Below are 24,348 nucleotides of genomic sequence, written 5' to 3'. Positions count from 1 at the left end.
GGCACTGGTTTTGAAAGTTTTTACTTCGTTGAATAGATTCATCAGGTTTGTTCAGAAAATTTAAAAAAATGGCTTTTTGTTTAACAAAACCAGTAGCGTAGCCAAAATTTAGTGTGATGGGGAAAATCTAAATTTTCGTCCTCATTTGTCAATTTTTGTTGTCCCATTTTTAGTCATTTAAGGACAAGGCCGTCAAATTTAACAAAAGGTCTAGAGAAGTTCGGGAAGCAACGGAAATAAGGAGACGGGGTACAAGACCCTAAACATATGGAAAGGTTTCTATACAATAACGATTCTCGTATAAACCATCATGCGCACAGTTTCCACCTCGATACACCTCAGCACACATTTTCGTCCAAGAGCATGAAGAGCTCCCAAGCAAGCATTGTCTCTGCACAGTTTTTGACTACACTACACAGTTGAGTGCATAGCAATGTAAGAGCCGAGGAGCTTCTAGCTGAAAAATGGGCCTCTTTGGTTGGTTTTTCTCGAAACCGTCAAGTGTTCCCTTAATCAAAATTATTTTTTATATCAAACGAAAGCTAACACTTCCCCTAAAGTCACTTTTCGTCACTGTTCGTCACCTGGTCATCAGATAACGCAATTCAATGTTATAGCAAGGCGAATGTGGAAAATCTGTTGAAAATTACCTATCAAATCACATTTTTTGACCAACATGTAGGTTTTAAGAGTCAAAACCTCAAGTGTTCCTTATAATATTTTTCAAATTTTATGTCATTAAATGAAAAAGTCCATACCAGCGTCACTAGAATTGCAAATCTTGTGCAAAAAGTTTGTTTTGTCATACGGTTGTAAATGCAATGAACTATGACTTTACTAAAGAGCGCTTACAAATTGATATGGAAGAGGGCACATGTCTGCAAAAGAGACTAAGAATAAGAAACACCGGAAACCACTCAAACTTGTTTGCCGGAAAAGTGGTTCAGATGACCACATCGGTTCATATATGTCACGATTTAAGACAAAAAATTCATTTCACGACATAGTTTTATTGCAGCTGCTGATATCCATATTTTGCGTCTTATGTATTTCCGATCGATCAATGTCCGGCAAATACCCGGCGAATCCGTCTCATGTGGCGCCAGCAGGGGCGTCGATCCTATTTTAAAAGCGTCGCTGCAGAGAACATAGAAGAGCGTTTTTCTAAATTTATTAATTTTAGAACTCTCAGGCTTATTATATTCAGCGGAACGGAACAATACGTAACGAACGTCCGTTTCGTATGGTATGCCATAGTTCATCTGCTTTTAGACCACCTCCACGATTGGCCTACACTGCACTATAGCAGAGCTAGCACTATAGTACGGAACATATAAAATCAGAATTTTTGTCAAGTTTTTGAGTTCAAGACGCAAGCTTCTTTCTCAAGACGCAAGCTAACGACTATCGTATCCGTTGAACATATATATTCAAGTGCAAGGAACCAAATCTGGTTTCTTTAGACGAAATCATTTACGGGAGATATTCATCATTTTCTACACCGGTATCCAAAGATTTTCGTCTAAATATCAAATCGTGCATAGCACATTCACGTATATCTATCCCGGGTATTGATTTTAGTATCTCTGCAGTACCAAGTAATTATTAGCCAGGCGCTGTCGGTGTGTACCATCTCTCCACATTTTTCAAGACGGATATTAATGCTGCTGCCGGTAATTACCGTGAAATACTCATCAATTTATAATGAATATCTGAATTTACCCAGTGTCAGGTGTGATAACTGGGCAATAATAATACTCCAGTAGTACTTGTAGTAACCACATTGACGCGTGTTTATTATTCTAAGATTGTAGCTGTTCCGGTTTTGATATAGGAAATTAGTAGGGGAATTACCTATTTCAATGTCGACATGGTGAAGGAACTTTAGATAGCTAGACTAATGTATAGGCCTACATATACAATGAAAACATTCTGGAATTTGTATTGTACGTTATGAACAGAGTGACACATGTAATATTGAATTTAAAGTTTCATCGGAACTCAGGTATGGAATGGTGATTACAAACATAGAAGAACAACACTGGTGACTTGAATAGTTTTCATTCCACCAATAGTATAAATCATGGCTGGTGTAACAGACTCTGATGATATAAGACGAATTATATGGTCGGCAAGAGGATATCCAATTGACGAGCTTATCCCCAATTTCTCGTTACCTATTCTGGTCAAATCTGCCAACTCAAGCAAAGGCCATGGAAGTTATTCTGGTATTGTTGCCCATCAAATATACAGGATAAAACGTCTGCTCCGTGTACACGCTATTAAAACTCGTTTGATGTCGTCATCGAAATCAGACGTATCTGCGCCTTTAGAGATAAGGATACCAAAAGATTATCGCGGACCATTTCAGGTAATATTATTCTGTAAAACAAGCCTACATACACAAACGTGACTTGGTCACGGCTATGTTTTATTTTTTACAGGCTCTTATGTGTTGTGGGAGTTGCTAGCTTTCCTGATAGGGGAGGGAGGGAGGGAGTATAATGAATATTTCATCATGGTTTTATTTAAAGACGAAACAAATCCCAGTTTGATCAATTTCACCCGGTATTATTATTGGTCGGATATGTATTTGTATGTAGGGTTTGTACTTAGGTGTGTTTGTATATTCGTAATATTTAATATCTATGAACAAAACCATCATTTAATTCATTTCATTGTTTTTCCAATAAAACAATAATTAAAATCGTTTGAAAATATTATCTGTTGTTACACCTTAATGTAGATAATACCAGTTGAATCAAGCATGTACATCGATATCAGCCTGGAAGATGTAGTCAAATATAGACCAAGATATATCAAAGTAGTGACAAAGGTATCAAACATAACGACTGGGGTTCACATCGATCTCAATGCCGGCGATGATCTCGAAGTTTTAGGAACAAGAAATAGAGCAACTAAAACAGGTGTAAAAGAGTACCTTAAGTAAGTGAAATATTTAAAGAATATACGATATGAAAGTATATATGTACTATCCTCTATGACACGATATCCTCTATGATACGACAGGTCCAATATTGTGAGTAGAAGATGCCGACGACTACGATAAAAGCATGCCTATAGTATAACTATGCTGGGTCCACGACACCACAGATTATAGTAAAAACAAGAATTCCTATTATTATTCTCATACGTAGTCAGTTAAAGCCATATTATATATAACATTTTCATACAAAATAGATTAGCATTTCTTAGCCATAAAAAGTTAGTTTTTACTGTCTGATATGTCCCCTTTTATTTTTGAGCCGAACAACTACGGCAATTGCAAAGAAAATTGGAATTTACTGCCAACGCATATGTCGCCAATACGTACCACTCCTTCGGTCATGTTATGGTACGACCCTTTGTTGTGTAGATCACCGTCCCACACGCCGTGTACGTACTGTGTGTTATGAATATCGTGTATGCGTTCGATTAATAATTACATCGTAATAATAAAACGCCGGTTCCATCGTTTTATTCAAAATCTTGGATTTTGACAAAACTACAGCACCTAGAGTCTTGATTTTTGCAGGGTATATTGGTTTAATAAAATACAATATAATCGTGTAAAAATGAATTTTAAAAAAAATCAGTGAGGGCGTCCTCGTCAGCAAATGTTATAATATTGCTTTAAATATTATTTTAATAACTAATATAACTGTAACTGCTGTGTTGATATTCAGGGAATGCAAATCCCGCCAAAAAATACCATCAAAAGCACGAATGCAAGGAGGAACAAAAAAAAAAAAAAAAAACACGAAACTTATTCATGTCTTCAGTTGCGAGTACTGCGTCGTGCGCGTAAAAAGTCCCATTGCGACACACGTCGAGAAACTTGTTCTGCAACGATGCGACCTGTGTCGTCTATCGACTGATAGATGACTATTATAGACAACATGCACCCAGTAAGTTGCATGAAGCAATCAATGTAGTGATAACAAGTAAACACACACCTAAGAATATCACATAATCTTATTTACATTGCTATAGTCTATATATCTACCTCCAGTCAGCGGCGCTAACTTTGAAGTTCAGCGTGTGCTGCTTTGGCCGGGCGTTGTTTCTTGCGTGTACATATGCGCCACTTTGATTTCGCGCGTAAAAGTATGTACACGCACCTTATATGCACGTGAATAATTTAATATCATCATACATGTTGTAACATGGAAAATTATTTCATGTGAGATTTCCCAAAGCCAGGGTTAAATCCCCAAATATTACTTAATTGTAACTCATTGATTAGTCACTGCATTGCTCAATATACATGGTGTAAAATAGAAATGTATGAAAAGTAAATAAAATTAAAACATGATGTAATGTTTAAAGTAGGAGACAAATAAGAAAGGTGGCAGTCTGTAGCAGATGTGCTATGAAAGAGCAGCAACTGGCGTGTAGCAAAAGGGGTACGCATTCAGCCACTGAACGACGGACAACTTTGGATTACGCCACAAGTCCCCAGTTATCCCAAAAATTGTATTTATGTTGGTCAGATCATGCCGAGCTGTGATTTATAAGATTCTACAGTACTGTCAAGTGGAGGAGATTTGTGTGTCTTCTGTTCCCTGGGTTAATGGTGTGTGCTCTACGTCTAACTGCGCACCAAACATTTAACCGTCAATGGTATTATATAAAGAGAGGACATTACCAAATGTTTGCTTTCTAATTGTCAAAAAATTCCAAACTTACTCTTCTTTTTAAAATGTTTTCAGACTGCGGAAAGACTATCGTGAGTTTATATTGAATCCGGACTGTGAAGGAATGTTCCGGGTAATTGAGGACAGCACATTATACACCCTATGCGACATTCTGGACAAGTTTCCACTTCCTCAGAAAGTCTCCCTCGTTAACACTGAAAGCCACAGTGACGTTCTTTTAACACTGCTTCCATCACGCGAATCAGGAGGAACCACATTGATGCTCAAAGAGGAAGTACAAGATGACTACGTCATCGGTGAAGACCTGCAAAAACAGATTCGCACCGTTCTACATAGTCACGCTGAAATGTACTTCTACGTTCCAGATTCGATTAGCCCCGCGTCTTACGTGGAAATAGAACAATTCCGTATCACTCCTAAGAATATTGATGGCGATGAACTAGATGATGAACATATTCTCATTGATCAACTAATATGTCTGTCTAAAGACAAACCTGTGATTTGTGGCGCTGCGGGAAAAGTGTTCACGAAGCTTGCTCTTCATCCAAGATCAGCAACTTCCCATGCTAACGAGTCACCTCAAAATTCAATGTGTTCTCTATCCGATCCAAGCCAAGAGGTTTGCTATGTAAATGTTGCATTTCATCCGGCCATTTCTAGAGATGAGCAGTACGGCAAAGTAGGTGTTGGCCTTCCAATGTGTAACGATATGCCCGATTGCCCTCGTCCAATTCCGCCAAAGCCACAAGATGGGCAAGGGGATAGACGCAACGTTAAATTGATGACAGCTGAAGAAACCCGTAATGCATTTGCTGATAAAAGTGAGTAACAAGCAATAAAACATTGTAAAAGGTTAGGGCTTCAACGAATTCGTCGAAGGACAAGTATAAAACTAGCAATCTCATGGCAAAACTATAGGAGTTCTGCATGTAATTCCCCTTGTCTATACTGTTAAAGGGCCAGAAAGGTTAGAACCTTTTCAGGGCTACCGGAGCAGTTTCACTTGAACGGCTCTTATCAGAGCCACATAATCTTTAGTAGGAAAGGGGCACTACAATTTACTACTCTTTGCAGAGCCACTAACCTTTTTTTGCCAAGGCCACGCAGGGGCAGTCCGCAAAAATGTCTTTGAATAAAACATTTTATACCTTTATACACCCTTTTTATATCTCGACATTCAAACAATTTTTACGAATAATGTTAAAACGTTTTGCGGGGTAGTAACCATCTCTTAAGCATGTTAAGTAGATAAACATGATAAAGGGGCAATTTGATATTATCATTGAGCACGGCCACAACGATAATCTGTAGATAAGGGACAGTCTACATGGAGAACTCCTAATATATAGTTTCTTCAAAGCTAATCCTTTGCATATCCGTGCACTTTTGCAATATATTGCTTCATAATAAATTGCTTTGCGCCTAATGCTAGAACTACTGAGCCAAATTTGGTAACACGGACTACAAATGGGGGGTCTATTATAAACGTCATATACCGTTATATTTGGTACCAATGTATAACTATGCATGGCCTCATCTATCTAGTGATACCCGAAAATAAGTACAAACATTCCCCACATAATGTCGTTATGACGTCATAATGTGAGGAAATTCTGGCTACCCCCGTCTATGGTCATCTTTGATGGCCGATCTTAACCCCTGGGTAAGGTGCTGGGGACCCTGGGGTAAAAATTGTATGAGTGTAAAGGATGTATCTACGATTAGCTTAGGTCGTTTGGGCGTAAACGTGTGCGTTTTCATTTGTAGTTCTAACACTAAAATAAAACAAATTGCCGCCTTGGGTGGAGAAAAAACCCAAAACCAAGTTCGCCCCGACCTCAACTTTCAGCCCCTAGAAGTCAAATGGCGTGTCCCTTATGGTCCTGATGCATGCTGCCGGAGTCGGCTAACTTATTCGGAAGTGGGCTAATTTTATTTGTTTGCTTGCTTGTTTGTTTAAATTCGATAAATGCAGATCCAGAACCGGTATTGAATAAACGCAAGGGTGCCATATTTCTGCCTAAGACCAGCATGCCCAGAAAACGACAGCAGGAATATGAGTGTTTCGAAACCTGCGGTGAATGCGGGTCAACTTCCTTCTGTAAACTTTTGGCTATCACGTACCAACGCTTGTATACTTGGTTCTAAAGTTATGAAACTTTGTGATGTTTATTTTCTTTATTGTTTTTTGTCCATTTTTTACTTTATCTCAATTTCAAATTTGCCGCCTTGGCCTCCATGGACCAGTTTGTGCCACATATTGAAATATGTTAAAAATAAAGAAGGAAAAAAAAAGATCATTTTCGTCTTTTCATATATCAATGTCGAATTTTTTTATTTATTTATTTATTTATTTATTTATTTATTTATTTATTTATTTATTTATTTATTTATTTATTTATTTATTTATTTATTTATTTATTTATTTATTTATTTATTTATTTATTTATTTGTTACTTTTTCAGACAGCAGAAGGTGGAGTGAGTGTGTATGCGAGCAACTCTATGATGACCTTCGTGCAGAAAGTAAGAATGAACGCATTTTACCGATTTGTAATACAATAGCCTGTTTTGGAATAATGGCCATTATTTAAAGCCATATTATAACATTTTCAAACAAAATAGATTAGATTTAGATTATTTGCCATTAGCTTTTAATGTCAGATATATCCCCTTTTATTTTGAGCCGAACAACTACGGCAAAGGAAAGAAAATAGGAATTTACTACCAGCGCAAATGTCGCCAATACGTACCACTCCTTAGGTCATGTTGGTGGTACGACCCGTTGTTGCGTATATCACCGTCCCGCACGCCGTGTACGTACTGTGTGTTATGAACATCGTGTATGTGTTCGACTAATAATTCCATCGTAATAATAAAGCGCCGGTTCCGGCGTTTTATTCAAAATCTCGGATTTTGACAAAACTACAGCACCTAGAGACTTGATTTTTGCAGGATTTAATAAAGTACAATTTAATCGTGTAAAAAAAGGAATTTTAAAAATTCAGTGAGGGCGTCTTCCTCAGCAATGTTATAATATGGCTTTAAGGAGGTGGGGGGGTAATTACTTTTTTTAGATGTTTATATAGGGTGTCATTTCCGCCCCTTGTACATGATTTTTTCTCATGTGGGGGGAATACGTCTAAAACGTTTGTTTTGATATGAAGACCTGAGCGCAAAAAGATCGTAAGTCCGTTTGGCCCCTCAACATGTATAAACTAAAGCTGCGTATAGTTTATAAGGGTTTTATAATGATTAATACTTGTTCCAGGGTGAAAACATCAAGGTTGTGAAATATTTGTTTTGGCCCCTGAACATGTATAAAACATTACCAAACTATACGAAACTATACGCAACTTTAGTGTATACATGTTGAGGGGCCAAGTGGACTTACGGTCTTCTTGCGCCCAGGTCTTCATCCGGGTAACTCATTGCCAATAAGAAGTACATTGTAGTTTTTGAGCTTAATGCCAAAAACTGGACAAATGTGGCTCGGCAATCCCAATTGCCTTTAATGACTGTGGCGTGTGAATTTCCATGCAGATGCCGAAAACGATATCGAAGATGATGAAACAGATTATGAGTTAGTGCCATGCGGTGGAGATGATGTCATGTGGTGTAGACCCTGCTCCAACTATTATGAAATCATTTCTGATGATAACGAAGACACGCTGTCAACCAATGTAAGATGATAATAACAGAAAACGGGGTAGGACCTTAGAAGAGCCTCGTTCACGGACAATTACATGTTATGTTCGCGCAAAAAAAAATTGTGCAACTGAAAAGCGCCCTCTCTGGCAATTAGAAAATACCATTGTGACATATTGCTTACATCAACGTCAGGGGCGTAGTCTTAGCTCTGAAATGCGATTTGTTCTGTTCAGTTTGCTTGTTTTAATCTCGAGATATATTCAGTTAAAGACGAAAGGGTAAAATCACAATTGTGCCAATTTTACTAGGGAAGAGGGCTTTACATGTAACAGTGATAGCATCAAGTTTATCAAGAGTTCCTTCGTGAAATCAAAAGAATGCATCAATAACACAATACAAAATATTTTTGACTGTTTTTACTGTTTTATCATGATGCAGGAATGATGAGTCTCTTTTTCCACTTAAAAGAGATTAAAAGAGAGATAAATATTTCACATTCTGCAATAAAAATTAAATACATGTGCATGTCAATGATTGTATCATGATTTTATCATGGTAAATGCTGTTCTCTTAGTCACTTAAGACATGTTAAAAGACAAACAAATACATGTTATAGGTTAATGAACGCGTATTACTTGTTGGGAGAGATATTAGACGAAATAATGCACAAGTGCTGATGTTGATGCGTCTAACGCATGCGCCCCGAAAGGAGGAGTGCAATAGGCGCATCAACATCAGCTATCATTGATTTACATGTACAGCTCTCTTCCCTCGTAAAAGTGGCACAATTGTGATTTTACCCTTTCGTTGTTGATTAAAGATATCTCGAAATTGGAACAAGCAAATTGAACACAACAAACGGCATTTGAGAGCTAAGACTGCGCCCGTGACGTTGATGTAAACATTATGTCACAACGGTATTCTCTAATTGCCATAGAGGGCGCTCTTCACTTGCACAATTTTTTTTGAGACAGGCTGTATGACAAACCTGATGAATCTCTACAGTATTTTTAGATATGTTTAAAACTAATCCGAAGTTAAAGTGTATAAGTAGAGTTGTCCTAATGTCATCATGTTTTACATTTTGACGTTGGTACAGGTTTCAACTGAAGACAAAAACCAGATGGAGGATGAAAAATCTAATGATGAAAGCAATGAATACGGATACGAAAATACCCTTCGCGCCCATAATCGACAAATCAAACTAGCCAAGCCACCACCGCTTCCTCAAGCCATAACTCATCATTCTAACTCTCGCACTGAAGCGGATAATCATACAGAAAAACATAATGTTAAACCTCATGGTATTCCTCCAGAACTCCCACCTCCCATCATTAAGTAAAGCAGTTGGGGGTATCACGGAAAGGGTGTCACCACCACCAATCCCAGAAGCACCACGTATACCTGCACCAGAGCAACCACCTAGGCCTAGTTTCCTCTACTCGGAAAATGTTTCCATTCAAGCGCAATCAAGACAACAACGGCGACAAAGTTCTAAAGAAAAATGGCCAACTCCAACATCCTCGATCGTGCACGAAGTACACCTACCTCCGATTCCAGAATTGGAAACATTGGGAGAAGTTGACAAAAATATTCGTTCAAGTCACCAACAACTGCCATCAGATCTTGTAACAAATGAGGTAAATACACTTTTAAATAGAGAGACCTTTAAACAATTGTACATGCATATATTTGGGGGTGGGGTGGGGAGTACAAATGACCGGCGTACGGGGATGTGCCGCAAACATAGTCTTATTTTGACCATTCTGATCATTGATCAAGTATATGTTGGTATGTAAAGAAGCCTTTACTCGTTCGCTTTAATAAACCGTAACAATTATATCAATCGGCTCATAACTTTTGAAGATATGCCCTTTGAAAGAAATGTATCCGTTTTTCACTCTGTCCACGGAGGAGGTTTGGCTACTTCAAAGATTGAAAAGTGCATATACCATGCATGAATATAAAACATTCCTCGATGATAACTTTATAAAATAACAACTTTATTTTCGGGAATGGGCTTTACCGGTGGGCTTATGGGTTATGGATTTTGTTAAGTGTCATTAATTTGGGTGAAAATGTGGGATGGGACTTCTTTTGCTATACTTGCAATTACTTATGTTTTTCTCGGTTATTTTATGCCTTTTTGTTTTATTATGTTTCTTACTTTCTTACTTTATTGTTTCTTGTTTTTCCTTTTATTGACAACATAAGTCAGCTCTGTTTGGAATAAAAGGTAGCCCTGAAAAGGGCTGTTTAGTTTGTCTTAGGTTCTTTTGAAGTGAGTTTACTGTGCTGCTCTGCCCTCTACCTGGTTGCCTCCTTGACGAATATATGTTTCAGTCCTAGTCCTCATTGCATCAATTGCGTTGCGTACCAACCTTGTGCGCCGGATACTTGCGAATATAGCAGTAATACGTTTGCAAAGATCTTGGATTTTGCCACAAATGAAAAAATCAAGTGGTGTGAGGTCTGGTGATCTTGCAGGCCACTCCACAGCATGACCCATCCCAACCACTCTGTTTGCTATCCGTGGACAGAGTGAAAAACGGGTACTTGTCTTTAAAAGCGCCACCGAGGGCACGGTGGCGCAGTGGTTACGGCCTTGGACTCATAATCCGAGAGCTTGCTCGACGTGCGTGGGTTCGATTCCCCGTCCCACCACCGTGTTGCGCCCTTAGGCAAGGCGCTTTGCCTCGCTTGCCTCACCCCACCCAGGTGGAATGGGAAGCTGTTAGGGGTAGTCACAGTCGTTGTACTGATGGACCCTGCGCCACTTGTAGGCTGCAAACGTGGTTCCGACATATTCTAATGACGGTGGAATAAATGTAAAGCGCTTTGAGGCTGTTTACGGCATAAAGCGCTATATAAATATCTACATTTATTTTATTTATTTAAAAGGACATATCTTCCAAAGTTGTGAGCCGATTGAAATAATTGTTTTGGTTTATTAAAGCTAACAATTACAGGTTTCTTTACATACCAAAAAAATATCTTTTCAGAAATAGGCGAAAAAGAGGGCGCAATGAGGGGCCTCTTTTTTTTTTTTTTTTTTTTTTCAGGGGGACACCCTGTATATCAATGAAAGCTTTTCCAGGCTAATTTTGGAATATGGATGGAGGTTTTTTACAATCTTTTTGAAATTGGCAGAGATTTTGTGAAAAGATATACACATTTTGATATAGCAACGGGTACATTTTGATTAAAAAATTGGATCGTAGACATTGGTCCACTTTACAATTCTCAGCTGCATATCACCGCACATCCCTAACATGCAGAGGCGTATCGACCAGGGTGGGAGTGGGGAATGAGGGAGGAGAAAGTTGTATAGGATGTCTTAAGGGATTAACTTAAAATATAAATATTTAAAGAAATCAGAAACCTTTTGGAATAAATATTGTAGCGTAATTTAATGAATGACGTAATTTTATTCAATGAAAAACAAGTTTGTAAAAAATGTTCAATATAAATTATATTATATTAAATAATTATATTAAAATCGTGGCATATTTATATTTTTGATTCAAAAGAGCCAAAAAGTTTACCTTTGACCTTTTTGGAAATAACTCCGGTACATCCTAATGAATACATTGGTATTTTACTCAAAACCCTCGACATTTCTTGACTGGAGGCAACAGAAGGACTAATAGGGACAGAGTACAATGTTATGCCGATTGCAAGAAACTTTTAATTCTAATTTTTTCCGATATGTGTTTGAGAATTTTTTAACCAAGGCAGCCTTATACATGCTATAAGTGCATCCCCTGTATCATTTTGTTAATTTGCTTACTTCGTTCGTTGGTTTCTTTGTATTTTCCCAGACAAGAAAAACAAAGCTTCAATTTCCTACAAACCAAGAAGCACTCAAAACGTTGTCGGTTAAACAAGTCGTGAAGGTTCTTGAGACACTGAAGTTTGATAGTGACGTCCAAGCACGTTTCGAAGAAAATGGAATAGATGGAGAATTATTCTGTTCTTTGGATGAGGATGACCTGCGACAAGATTTTGAAATGTCAAAGTATCATGCTCTGAAAATAGTCAAATTCATTAATGGTTGGAGACCATTACAATGGTCACAATGATCGCGGCTAATGATGATCTTAACGTTCGGGCCGGAGTTCGATGAACTTAAGATGTTCTGCGACAGTGTACGAGACCGCGCTCTACCGAAAGTCTAAATACTGCCAAAAAGAAGAACTTTCTTGCCATTTTCGTATATAAATGGAGATTTGACCTCTAGAATTCTGGTCCATTTTGTAATATTTATAATGCACATTGTACAGGCCTATCTTGTGACTATGAGTTTCTACATCTTATTTTTGTAAGCAGTGTGGCTGCATGATATTATTGTGACAAAAAATGAAATTGTCTATAGTTGATAATGTGAAATATGCGTAATTAGATGCGCAGAGCGTAAAAAATGAGTCCTTTAAGCTGATGAGTAGTGGGAAAGAAACGTACCCATCTAGCGAAACTATCAATCATGGCGGAACAAACTCACCATGCGCGCGTGGCTGTTGAAGTACTATAGTAGATTCGACATTTCATGGCAATTTCTGACACGAAGACAATTTTCCAATGTTCTATCAACTGGGTAAACATAGGGTTCTGTTACACATTCATGACAGTCGAACGTTCCTTGAACGGTTGCGTAGGGTAGTCTTCAATTTTAGTGTTTTTGCATAAATTCTAAATACATGACTTTTCGTCATAATGGTTGAAGTCCTTAAACTTGACTAGTATTTTGTTCCAAGTTTAATACCATTATATTAACTATTACACACTGAGCAGTAGTACCTATCAAAGGCAAAAATGGATACATTCAGCGAAGAATTTGTACATTAACTGCTGAGGTAATGATTTTACACGTACGGTGTGTAAGGAAGTCCATCTTTGTATCATTTGAAAGGTTATATTTGTAATCCATTAATCTTGTACGCAATATCGTGTGAATGGATCTAAATGTCATCCATCATTATGAAATACGTAAAGAAGGAACCTATCGCTCAACTGAATCAGCTATGTAAATAACCACTCTTACAAAGCCATATTCCTTCGATGGGATAATTTTGTTCAGGTATTATTGGGTGTGTGCCTGCTTCCTTACCCGTTATCCATAGATAAATATAAATAGTTTCGGGTATACGGTTACACTTCGTATGTTCTTATGTGTGAGTATTTTATGGGTTACTTCATCGGAAAGGGTATAGGCTATTTATACACATCTATTTTAAAGTGAATTTGATGTGTACTATAAAGCCATTATCTAAAATCATGAAAATTGTATACCATTGTGGTAAATTGAATTAATTCTACGCATAAAGTTATTTCCTATATCGTGAGGTTTATTCATTCCACGTGACATCTAATTATGGATTGATACATATCAAATGTTCCTTAAAAGCAAACACTCTGAAACAAAATGATGAATGAGTATTGCGTGATGTATTTAGCTTCTGCCCTTTTACGTAATATGTAAAATCAACATCAATTCAGTGAAGCCGAAGCAAAGGAAGTATATTCCAATAATTTAGCTCGACCGGTTAACGACTTTCGCATTGCACGGGATGACTGTATTTAAAATTCTTTACACACGTCGTTGCGTATTCAAGGACCAACTGGACAGAGACGGCTTTCAGCGGTGAATTGAGCTGGCTGCGACGGTTTGAGCTGACATAATAGGGACGCTACATGAACATGGAATTCAACTATCTTCCAGTACATAATGAAACACAGGAACTTGGAGATAATGACAGAGTGCAGCTAACGGTTTATGTGCTACGGATAATATTTGTCATTTCGTACTCTATTTTCACCATCTGCGGCAACTTTCTTTGCATTCGAGTTTTGCAGCATACACCTGAGCTTCATGGAGGCACAAAGGTTCTAATGATGTCCTTAGCAATTGCGGATTTGTCTGTTGGTTTTAATGGAGCCCTTTCAATAGTTCCTGCGATTATAGGTGTGTGGCCTTACGGACAAGTAATTTGTAAAATGAGTTGTACACTTTCTATTTCTTTCTGTGTATGTTCTGTCATATCTTTGTGTTTGCTCACAATAGATCGATATTTAGCTGTAACCAAACCTTTTCGCCATATGACATTAGTATCTAAAACGAGAGCTTTAATCGTGATCGTAATAATGTGGATTTTAGCATTCGTTATCATCACTCTATATTCCATCAATGTGGAAGTGGTATATCACAAAACATCAGCTCTCTGCATAGCCATACTGGAAGATAAACAATACTTAATCCAAGTTACAGTCTTGGCTGTCTTTTTGTATTTCATACCAATGTTGGTAATGGTGGGTACTTACTCTAAACTTTTATACATAAGTCGCCAACACGCTAAGCAAATCTGCGTTATGGATTCAGTTCAAAGTACGTCCCCAAGATGCAGCGTAGATAATTCGGTATCTCTTGCAAACGAACAGCTACCGACAGTGACTGATAATCAATCAATTAATATGACTTCGCTTCCCTCTCCATCGGGAGGAAGGTCATCTCTCAGTGGAAGAACATCTTTAAGCAAAACAGTTTCTCTTGGTGGACGAGCCTCCCTTTCAAGGCTTACAAATAGGTGTAGGCGATCTATGAGAGAATGGAAAGCTCTCAAAATGTTTTGCACCGTGACACTGGTATTTACAATAACCTGGATGCCATATGTATGTACTACACTTATCAATACCATCAGAATGCAGTATTCTCCTGGGTGGGTGGAATTCTTAGTACAATGGTTGGCGCTTTGTAACAGCTGGTGCAATGTTTGCATTTATCTTCTTATGAATGTTTCCTTTCGTAAAACCGCTATACGGCTTATTAAGACCGGTCAGGCGACAGCTTGTGTGTGCTGCTATAAATGTTGTTTGCGATCAAATGACGAATAGTATGTATTTTCATTTGCATTTCAATGTAAATATCATAAAATATTTATCCAGTGAAGTGTCAAGCTTGCTTGTAATCCTGACTATGATGAAATGTGGTAAATTGATAATCGATGAAGATCAGACCTATAATATAAACTACTTATCTAAACACTATAATAATTGACTCTGCACTCCGCCATTTGTAGTTTGTCGCTCATGGAGGTTAAAATTAATAGACCCAATGCAATACAATGGCATTGAGCATGTTGAGAATACCAGTGACTCTGCACTATTATACTCTATGTAATTAGTACTCGACGGTATAGGTGTGCCTTCATTTACAAGATTTCACATACCGTCATAGATTTTGCTGCTACCCAGCAATGCAGTGGCATTGAGCATGTTGAGATAGCCATATTGCTTTGGTTGATGCTATTTGTTGGTTGGCATTGTTTTGACTATTATCTTCAGACATCTGAACCAAATTGGCAAACACTATAATATTGACCCTACACTATCATGGCTTACTATACCTCATAAATATAGGTGATCCAGACATCTTATTGGTTAATAACACCATCGTCCGAGTACGGTATTTTGACTACTTCCCCGCGCCTGTGCAATTACGCGAACGCGGGGAAGTAGTAAAACTTCCGCACCCTTACTACCACCATGACCACACGGTATCTCGACCCCACGCGTCACCGTTCTATCAGACGTAGCATTATGCTACACACGGCGATTCTGCAGATGTGTTTATCGTAAAAATGGCGTGCTGCAGTTATTTTGCCGAGATTACCGATGGATAATAACACGCGAATTTGACGTTTTATGAAACAAAATGTTATTTATAGAAAGAAAATTTGAATAATATAGCAAAATGTAAATATTGATTGAACAGAAATCTTGCAATAAAATCAAATAAAATATTCAGCTTATTTACCATGCCGGCCGGCACGTTGACTGGTGTGTGTTTTGACTTTTGTTTATGATTTTACTGTGATAGTGAAAATATCTATGAGGTATAGTATAACAAATACAACATGTTTCATTTCGGGGACGTAGTCAAAACTACTGGTTCCTCGGTGTTGGATGATTTGACTACTTCCCTTCGCTGACGCGTCGGGAAGTAGTCAAATCATCCAACACCTCGGGACCAGTACTTTTGACTACCTACCCTCAAAACATGTTGTACATGTATTTGTATACTATAGTACCCGACCCTTTATCTACAGGGTCTATTAATTTTAACCTCCATGCGGATTTACTATAGCGCTACAAACTGGGCAATTTTTTGCAGGTAGGGGAGATCCAGCAGAGTTGAACCACAAGGAGAGTTGATCCCCCATGAAAAGTCCCCTATCACAACGAGTGGTAAAGTCCAAACGCCCTCTGTTGGTAGTGTGTAACATAACTTTAGTTTTAGTTGAATCAGGTATATGGTTAGCAGCTCCACAAAGAAAGAGTTCTTGGAAAGATCATTTCTATTACTTACATGTTAGCAATATGTTTTTTATAACAGTGTCTTCATTTTTAGCCTAATTATTGATGCTTATTATGGTGATTTTGATTCAAGCTTATCCGATCGTTATAAATAGAAACCAAGTCACGTGTCTAAAATGGACGTAATAAGGAGAGTTGAGCCGACGAGCATAAGGAGAGTTAATCGGCGGCTCAACTATTATGCATGTACTTGTATTAATATTGTAGGTAAAGGACCGTGTGGACCAACATTAGGCGAGAGCATAGTATGTTTTAATTAAGAAATAAAGGGTAATGCTTTATCCTTTACACCCAAATAATGTGTCCGAGGCAGTAAAACGTAAATAATGGGTGAGGCGCAGCGTGCGCCTCACCCATTATTTAAACGTTTTACTGCCGAGGACACATTATTTGCGTGTAAAGGATAATGCTGCACCCTTTATTTCTATTCTATTACCAGAAAATGTGAGATTTAAAGAGAAAATATCATTTTTTAACACAAATATTTTAAGTTGTTTACTTCAAGGTGGAGCGAGTACGCGTAAGTGACAGCGCGTATCGCGGAAATATTGCACGCGTAACCAAGCGTAATGCTGTGCGTAGAATGTGTTACGGCGCTCATCCCATTATTGCAGAATAATGGGCTCTCACGTGACGCGTTTCAACAAATCACAGTGCGCGATTTTGAATAATGGGTCGTGGTGGTAATATAATATGGAATATGGGATTTTAGGTGAGAGCCAAAAGAAGAATTGAAATTGAATATCTAGTTCTAAATGGCTTTGCTATTTCGACATTAAGTAAACAAAACCAGTGACAAATGAAAGTTGAAATTCGAATAGAAAAATAAGAACCTATGGGTGGTAGATCAAATGGAAAAACTAAAGGGTGACAGAGAATGTGTTTGAAAAAAAAAAAACACCAATGAGGTATTTCCGTATTTGGGTAACAGCGATGCTAAAAAAGGAGATCTTAACGGCCCTTCATACGCGTCACCTTCAGTAAGTTCTTTGATAAAATCTCACTCAAATTTGTCCTTATCTGGTAACTGTCCCTTTGGAGTGTTTTAATTATGTCATTAATCAATAACATTTAAGCCATTAAATTAATGGAGGCTAATTGACGTTCCATTTATATGGGAGCTGAAAAAAATTTCACTTAAAATCTATTGTGGCCAAATGCACGATTCATTTATTTCTTACGATAAGTCGCATTAGTATAAAATAGCGAAATGGCTTCTGTAATGGCTTACACGTTTTTATTTGTGAGTAAGGTCGTTACTTTACTATAAACGTGACTCCGCAAAAGGTGGCACCAATTCACAAAGTAACTTAAAATATGCACTGATGTAACGCCCTCGTCTTATCTAAAATGTTACAGGACAAATTACATAATAATATTTAGCTGTTTTTATTTTGTGTTGTTGTTTGTTTAAATATAATACTGCAATGAAGATAATAGCCTCTTGAAGAGTTATTTAGGAAAGAAACAATAATTCTGCGATTTATTTGAAGGGGAATAATGGCAAAAGGACAGGCCGCCAGCGTCACCTTAAACGCAATTAGTCACGTTTCAAATCTCGCAGCTAGCAAATTAGTCAATAATTAGAACGCATTTTGGACATTGAGAATCAAGCCTGTTACCACTTTCTTTATCGTCAACAACTTCATTGCGTATATGACTACATGTACGACCCAGGAAAGTGATACGATTGTCAAATTCTGGGAAATGCCTGCTGTATGCTCCGAAAATGGTTCCATTCTCGATTTCACCAATAGCACGTCTTTACCAGTCGATTTGGTATACCAGCCATGGGAGTGGATCATATACCAGCTCATCTGGCCGTGTCTGATTCTATTTGGATTCTGCAATAATGCACTATTCATGGCAACTGTTAAACGGACACCATCACTTCATAATCCTACATATCTATACTTAACCACGCTATCGGTGTCAGATATTGCAACTCTAGCTTGTTTATTTACGTTACATGTGTTAGAGTATTACTTCAGTCCGATTCGTCGTACGTTTCTGCCTGGTCCGTTGTATAATATAGCTGCAACGTTGACGACAACATGTTTCCTTTTTTCAGTTGCACTGGTAACTCTGGTTACTTTAGAGCGATTTTTAGCAATATGCTTTCCGATAAAACACTATGTGATGAAGGGTCGAAAGCGAACTATAAAGCTCATCTGCATCGCCTTCTGTACGGTATTGTGCATTTCTATGATAAACATCGCATTTTATGGACATCAGTCTGTGTGTATCATCTGGCCACAAAATGGCAATTTTGATACTTATCCTAATGAGATAACGATTCATTTAGTTCCCAGAGATGCTATAAGTATATTTACATTAACATCTATTTACATAGTAGGTTGGTTTGTTTTGGTAGTATGTAATGTAGTCATGTTTATCAAGATTTACATATCACTGGAAAAGCGAAAATATAACAACAGCCTGGGTCTTTCGGCGAACTTTGAAGATCAACTTCGTCAGGTTGCATTCATGCTTATTATCAACGGTTCTGTGTTTTATCTTTGTTGTGGGGTACAAATACTACAGCAGATTATCATTGGGCTTGAGAAAAACTACCTAGAAGGCCAAAATTTGATTATATTTTACAGTATTTGGCTTCTAATCATAGGAGTTAATGCTTCTATTAACCCCACGCTCTATCTGCTCAGTAATCGACGGTATAGGCGTGCTTTTATTTCAACAATGACTCGCTGTCATATTACACCCGAGATGGCAGAAGAAACTTTTCGTGAAAGAGATGTTGAGCATCAGAAGGCTACAACGTCGAACATATGACTATAACCATGGTAACACCGAAGAGTCAATGTTTTAATAAGTCATAAAATGGTGGCTAATGCACGTTTCATTTGCTCTTGACGATTAGGCAAACATAGTGATTAATATAAAAAATTAGCGAAATAGCTTCTGTAATGGCTCACACGATTTGACTTTAAGGTGACTCTGATTTTACATAGCCTTTAGGTTTAAAAAGGTTATCATTCATTGAAAATATGCATTGAAAGCAAACTTCCGCCGGGGAGGTGGACGTCTCGATATTTGTAGATAAATTGGTACTTAGTTATGGGTCGCAAATTTGAAGAAAAAAAAAATTGGGCACATTTTCAAATGTTCTAAAAAATGTCATGGTCATTGTGTTTTATTCATACTATTGGTAAATAATTTAGCTTCATTTGAACATAAATCATTACAAAATCCACAATAGTAGTTTATTCGTGGTCTCTTTTCCGTCAAATTGAAGTTTTGAGAATGCCATTCGCACAACTTCATCAATCTAAAGTTAAAGACCTCAATACCCACCCCGCGAAGGATGTTAACCCTATTGACTGTGTACTGTTTGGATATCAGAAGAATATCAAAAATGGTTAAACATTTTCAGGCGTAAAGACTTTGTTGTTACGTTGGTAAATACGACTACCCATAGTTGATTAAAACAACCACTGTTGTAATGCCTTCCAAAATGTTACCTCTTTAGAGATAAAATGTTGCAGGAAATAATCTAGCATGTTTATCAATTAGGTATAAAGAATAGCCAATGGGTGTTAATATTGTTTAACCTATTTATAAATACAAATTCGTTCTCAATTATAACGAGATTTGTTCTCAGTGAAAATGCCAACACTGACTATACTGTCAGCGTCACCTTAATTGCAATCAGCCGTTTGTCATATCACGCATGAGGCTGGCAACAAATTAGCGGTCAGCCAATACTTATTCCCAGTTTTGGTCACGGAAGATCTAGTCTCTCTTTATTCGTTGAATACGTCTGCTAATTCTGTGAAATGCCTGATACATGCTCCAAAAATGGTCCCACATTGGATTATTCCAACAGCACGTCTTTACCAGTCGATTTGGTATACCAGCCATGGGAGTGGATCATATACCAGCTCATCTGGCCGTGTCTGATTCTATTTGGATTCTGCAATAATGCACTATTCATGGCAACTGTTAAACGGACACCATCACTTCACAATTCTACCTATCTATACTTAACTACACTATCGGTGTCAGATATTGCAACTCTAGCTTGTTTATTTGTGTTTCACGCGTTAAATTATTATTGTAGTCCAATTCGTGTCTCTTACCTCCCAGCACCGATGTATTATATGGTTGCAACGTTGACGACGATGTTTTTCCTTTTTTCAATTGCACTGGTAACTCTTGTTACTTTAGAGAGATTTTTGGCAATATGCTTTCCAATAAAACATTATGTAGTGAAGGGTCGAGCGAGGACTGTTAAGCTTATTTGCGTCGCCTTGTTCATTGCGCTGTGCATTTCTGTATCAATCGTCGCAATTTCTGGAGGTCAGTCTATATGTATCATTTGGCCACCAGATAGCAGTTATGACAACTATCCCAGTGAAATAACAACTCATTTAGTCACCAAAGATGCCGTATATGTCTTTATAATTACATCTGTAGGTTGGTGTGCTTTGGTGACACTTAATATCTACATGTTTATAATGATATACGTATCACTTCAAAAGAGAAAACAGAATCGCAATCTTGGTTCTTCAGCAAATCTTGAAGATCAACTCCGTCAAGTTGCATTCATGCTTATTATCAATGGTTCCGTGTTCTTTCTATGTTGCGGGTTACAAATATTACAACAGATAACCATTGCGCTTGTTGACAACTACCTAAAAGACCACAATTTGATTATAATTTATACTTTTGTGATTCTCGTTATAGGAGTCAATGCTTCTATTAACCCCACGCTCTATCTGATCAGTAATCGACGGTATAGGCGGGCTTTTATAACAAGAACAAGATGTCGTAGTACAACAGAGATGACAGAAGAAACTTACCGTGAAAGGGATGTTGAACTTAAGAGAGCTACAGCAACGAACATACAAGCGTAACAGAATGGAGTTAGAGGCGTGTCCTCCTTTACTGAAATCATGCCCGAAAGGTACTCTCTGTGAGTTAGTTTCATGTTTTTGAAGGATCGTGAAACAAACACACAGGCCACCATGGACTTTATTGGCATGAATTAATCATAATACAATAGTTGATGCTACTTTGTAAGGAGCTTGACTTTTTCACACCGCGTTCTGATGACTGTTATTAGGGATGACCATCATAATTTCATGTTGCCCCTATTGCTACAAAAGATTGTTTTCTGGAAAGAACTCATCAACAGAAGTATTTTGGTGGTTAAATGGTCAAAATCGGTCAAAAACTTTTCGAATTATGAATTTTCAAAATTTCCCATTCTGACCGGTCATTGGAACGAAATAAATTGACAAAGTCTAAATATAGCAATGTGAGCAAAATTGGTATAAGCATATATTTACCTTTTTATATTTCTTTATTTTAATATATATGCAAACATGAAACAAGCATATTGTGAAAGTATCAAAGGGTTTCTTATGAAATGGCACTTTACTAGTCAATAGCATTAAGTATTTCTTCAAACCGAGGCACTGAAATCATGCTTTTAGAAAACATTTGCCAAAAATCATCCATAATGGCCAAAGTGGCACAAAATCAAAAGTCCAGGTGAACTTTTTTTCCACAACAATATACACTACACATAAGAAAAATACTAATGTACTACAAGGGATTTTCAACATAGGAATCCAAATAATCAAGTACCAACATGCACAGCTTTGTCCTGATATCACTTCTGGGGTTTAAACAAAATGTTTAACCTCTATTGTGATTGGCAGCAGCATAAGGTATCTCTTTGATAGCTGATATTGCCCAGCCATTCAGCAAGTGGCTAATAACTGACCTTGATAGGCTTGAATGAATACTGTCATGTGCTACAAAACCATCACACTCCAGGGCCTGGTCACTCCATATGCTACAGGGAGCACAGTACTTTAACAATGGAGTGAAAGACTCATTATTGATTTGGCGCGTATTTTAAAAGTACGGCTCCTGTGCGTGTATAGCAGCAAGTCAGTGCAGATGCTATAAATATAAGAAAATGTTTAGGGTTGAGATCAGGTGAATAATACAAAATTGAGCACGAAACTTCACATTTATGTTCAGAAAGGTGTCTATTTAACATGATTCGAAAGGTGTTTGGAAATTCCAAAGGGAAGATGGTATTTAATTTTTAACTCGAGATCTACTTGTCCATTTTTTAAACCTTTTTACAGAGGGTATGATAGAGGTAATAACGACAACTCTGCCAAATTACAGCTCAGTAGGTCAAGGTGTTCACCTGATCTTATTCATCTGAATATTTTGTGCCATTCTGAGCAGTGCTGCACTGGGCCACTGGCAATTAAGCGCACTGTGGCGATGGACCAATTTTGACTCACACTTACAGAAAAACCAAATAAGTTATGATGCTGTAATTTGCAGGATAGTTACAAAACATAATTGGCATTAACATAATCAATTTTTACAGAAAAATTATGAAAAATAAAAGAATGAGCTCAATTTAGAAATGTCTGTGCAAGCAGTGCACAGTTGAGCTCCCTGCATGTCTATGGGAGTGTTCTAATCAAGTTGATGGTTCATTGGTCATCCCTACTGTTATGCAACTTTATACTGTACATGTGTAGGCTTATTTAAATTTAATTTCAAGTGAATAATAAATAATGAAAATTATTATTATTATTATTATTATTATTATTATTATTATTATTATTATCGGTATTTTGTTTATTATCACATATCGTGGCCAAATGGCCAAATACATGTAAAATTACAATTCAAAAATTAATGGTTGAACATTTTAAGAACTTTAAAAGACATCAAAAACAAACTGCTCACAAAATACCGACTTTGACCAGACATTGCACAGATATTGAAAAACATCAAAATATACATTATATACTAAATTACAAAACATGACAAAAATATTAAAACAGCTTCACAGACTTTAAAAATGAAAACCAATCCCTTGAGGAGATTACTGGTTTACAAGATCAATAAAATATGGGATAAGACTCCGCCGAAGCCCTCGATTGGGAAAAATTGTGGGAGTTACGCAAATTTCGCCCATGCCATGAAATCTCCTAGGAGGGATTTATGATTGTGTTTGCTCATTGCAGCCCTTCAGCAAATCTACGACGGCTCCACCCTCATATCCGACAGGGAGTCAAGTTTACAGCTAAGCAGCACACCATGGTATGAACTCATCCCATGATTGTGTTACTTGCTCTTTTGGATAGACTCAAGTTCTTTGGATTGCTTAACTGAAATGCTAGAATGCCACACAACATTGGCATACTCAAGAATCGGTCTCACATAACCACCGTAAACGACACTCAGTTCATCACTATCAAAGCCAAACATTTTGAGGGACGTTAGCATAAACAACCTATTATTGGTTTTTAAGTATGTTATTAACCTGGAAGTCCCACTTGTTCTAAAGATAAATGCCATTGACCTTGGCCTGTGACGTACGACAGTGGTTCTGTACCGAATCCCATGTCGCCAGCCTGAGGTTTGACTTTACTGAAGCATACTCGGAAGGTCTGACATTTGAAAGGATTTGATGTGAGAAATTTGAGAAAGTAACCCTTGGACCACTCAGTAAACTGATTAAGATCAGATTGTTAAAATGCTGGAGGGTTGTGATGGGGTTGTGATCCATTTATATTCTCTACAAAGTCAGGTTATCCACGTATTTCCAACAACGAGAAGTTGAATTTTGAGCAGCAGCATTTATGAGAATCCGAAAACCATTAGGG

The 24,348-nt window shown here is 37.5% G+C and overlaps 1 protein-coding gene across 1 annotated transcript; it reads left to right on the top strand.

Moving 5' to 3' along the window:
* The first annotated feature begins 1,791 nt into the window (after positions 1-1,791).
* LOC140157682 (uncharacterized) lies at positions 1,792-9,650 on the top strand. The gene is made up of 6 exons (XM_072180922.1): positions 1,792-2,371; positions 2,747-2,946; positions 4,713-5,479; positions 7,124-7,183; positions 8,201-8,340; positions 9,408-9,650. Exons 1-6 carry the CDS (start codon positions 2,084-2,086, stop codon positions 9,648-9,650), a joined length of 1,698 nt encoding a protein of 565 aa, XP_072037023.1. The 5' UTR covers positions 1,792-2,083.
* The last annotated feature ends 14,698 nt before the right edge of the window (positions 9,651-24,348 follow it).

This window comes from Amphiura filiformis, chromosome 7 (assembly GCF_039555335.1).
Source record: "Amphiura filiformis chromosome 7, Afil_fr2py, whole genome shotgun sequence".
In the NCBI taxonomy this organism is placed as follows: domain Eukaryota; kingdom Metazoa; phylum Echinodermata; class Ophiuroidea; order Amphilepidida; family Amphiuridae; genus Amphiura; species Amphiura filiformis.
This window is presented reverse-complemented; position numbering and strand designations above follow the sequence as displayed.

Bases quoted from the DNA above. Each gene is read 5' to 3' on its own strand.
- LOC140157682 (XM_072180922.1), top strand. From the start codon at position 2,084: ATGGCTGGTGTAACAGACTCTGATGATATAAGACGAATTATATGGTCG. The intron at 7,184-8,200 runs GTAAGAATGAAC...ATTTCCATGCAG, and splicing joins TGATGACCTTCGTGCAGAAA to ATGCCGAAAACGATATCGAA. The intron at 8,341-9,407 runs GTAAGATGATAA...ACGTTGGTACAG, and splicing joins AAGACACGCTGTCAACCAAT to GTTTCAACTGAAGACAAAAA.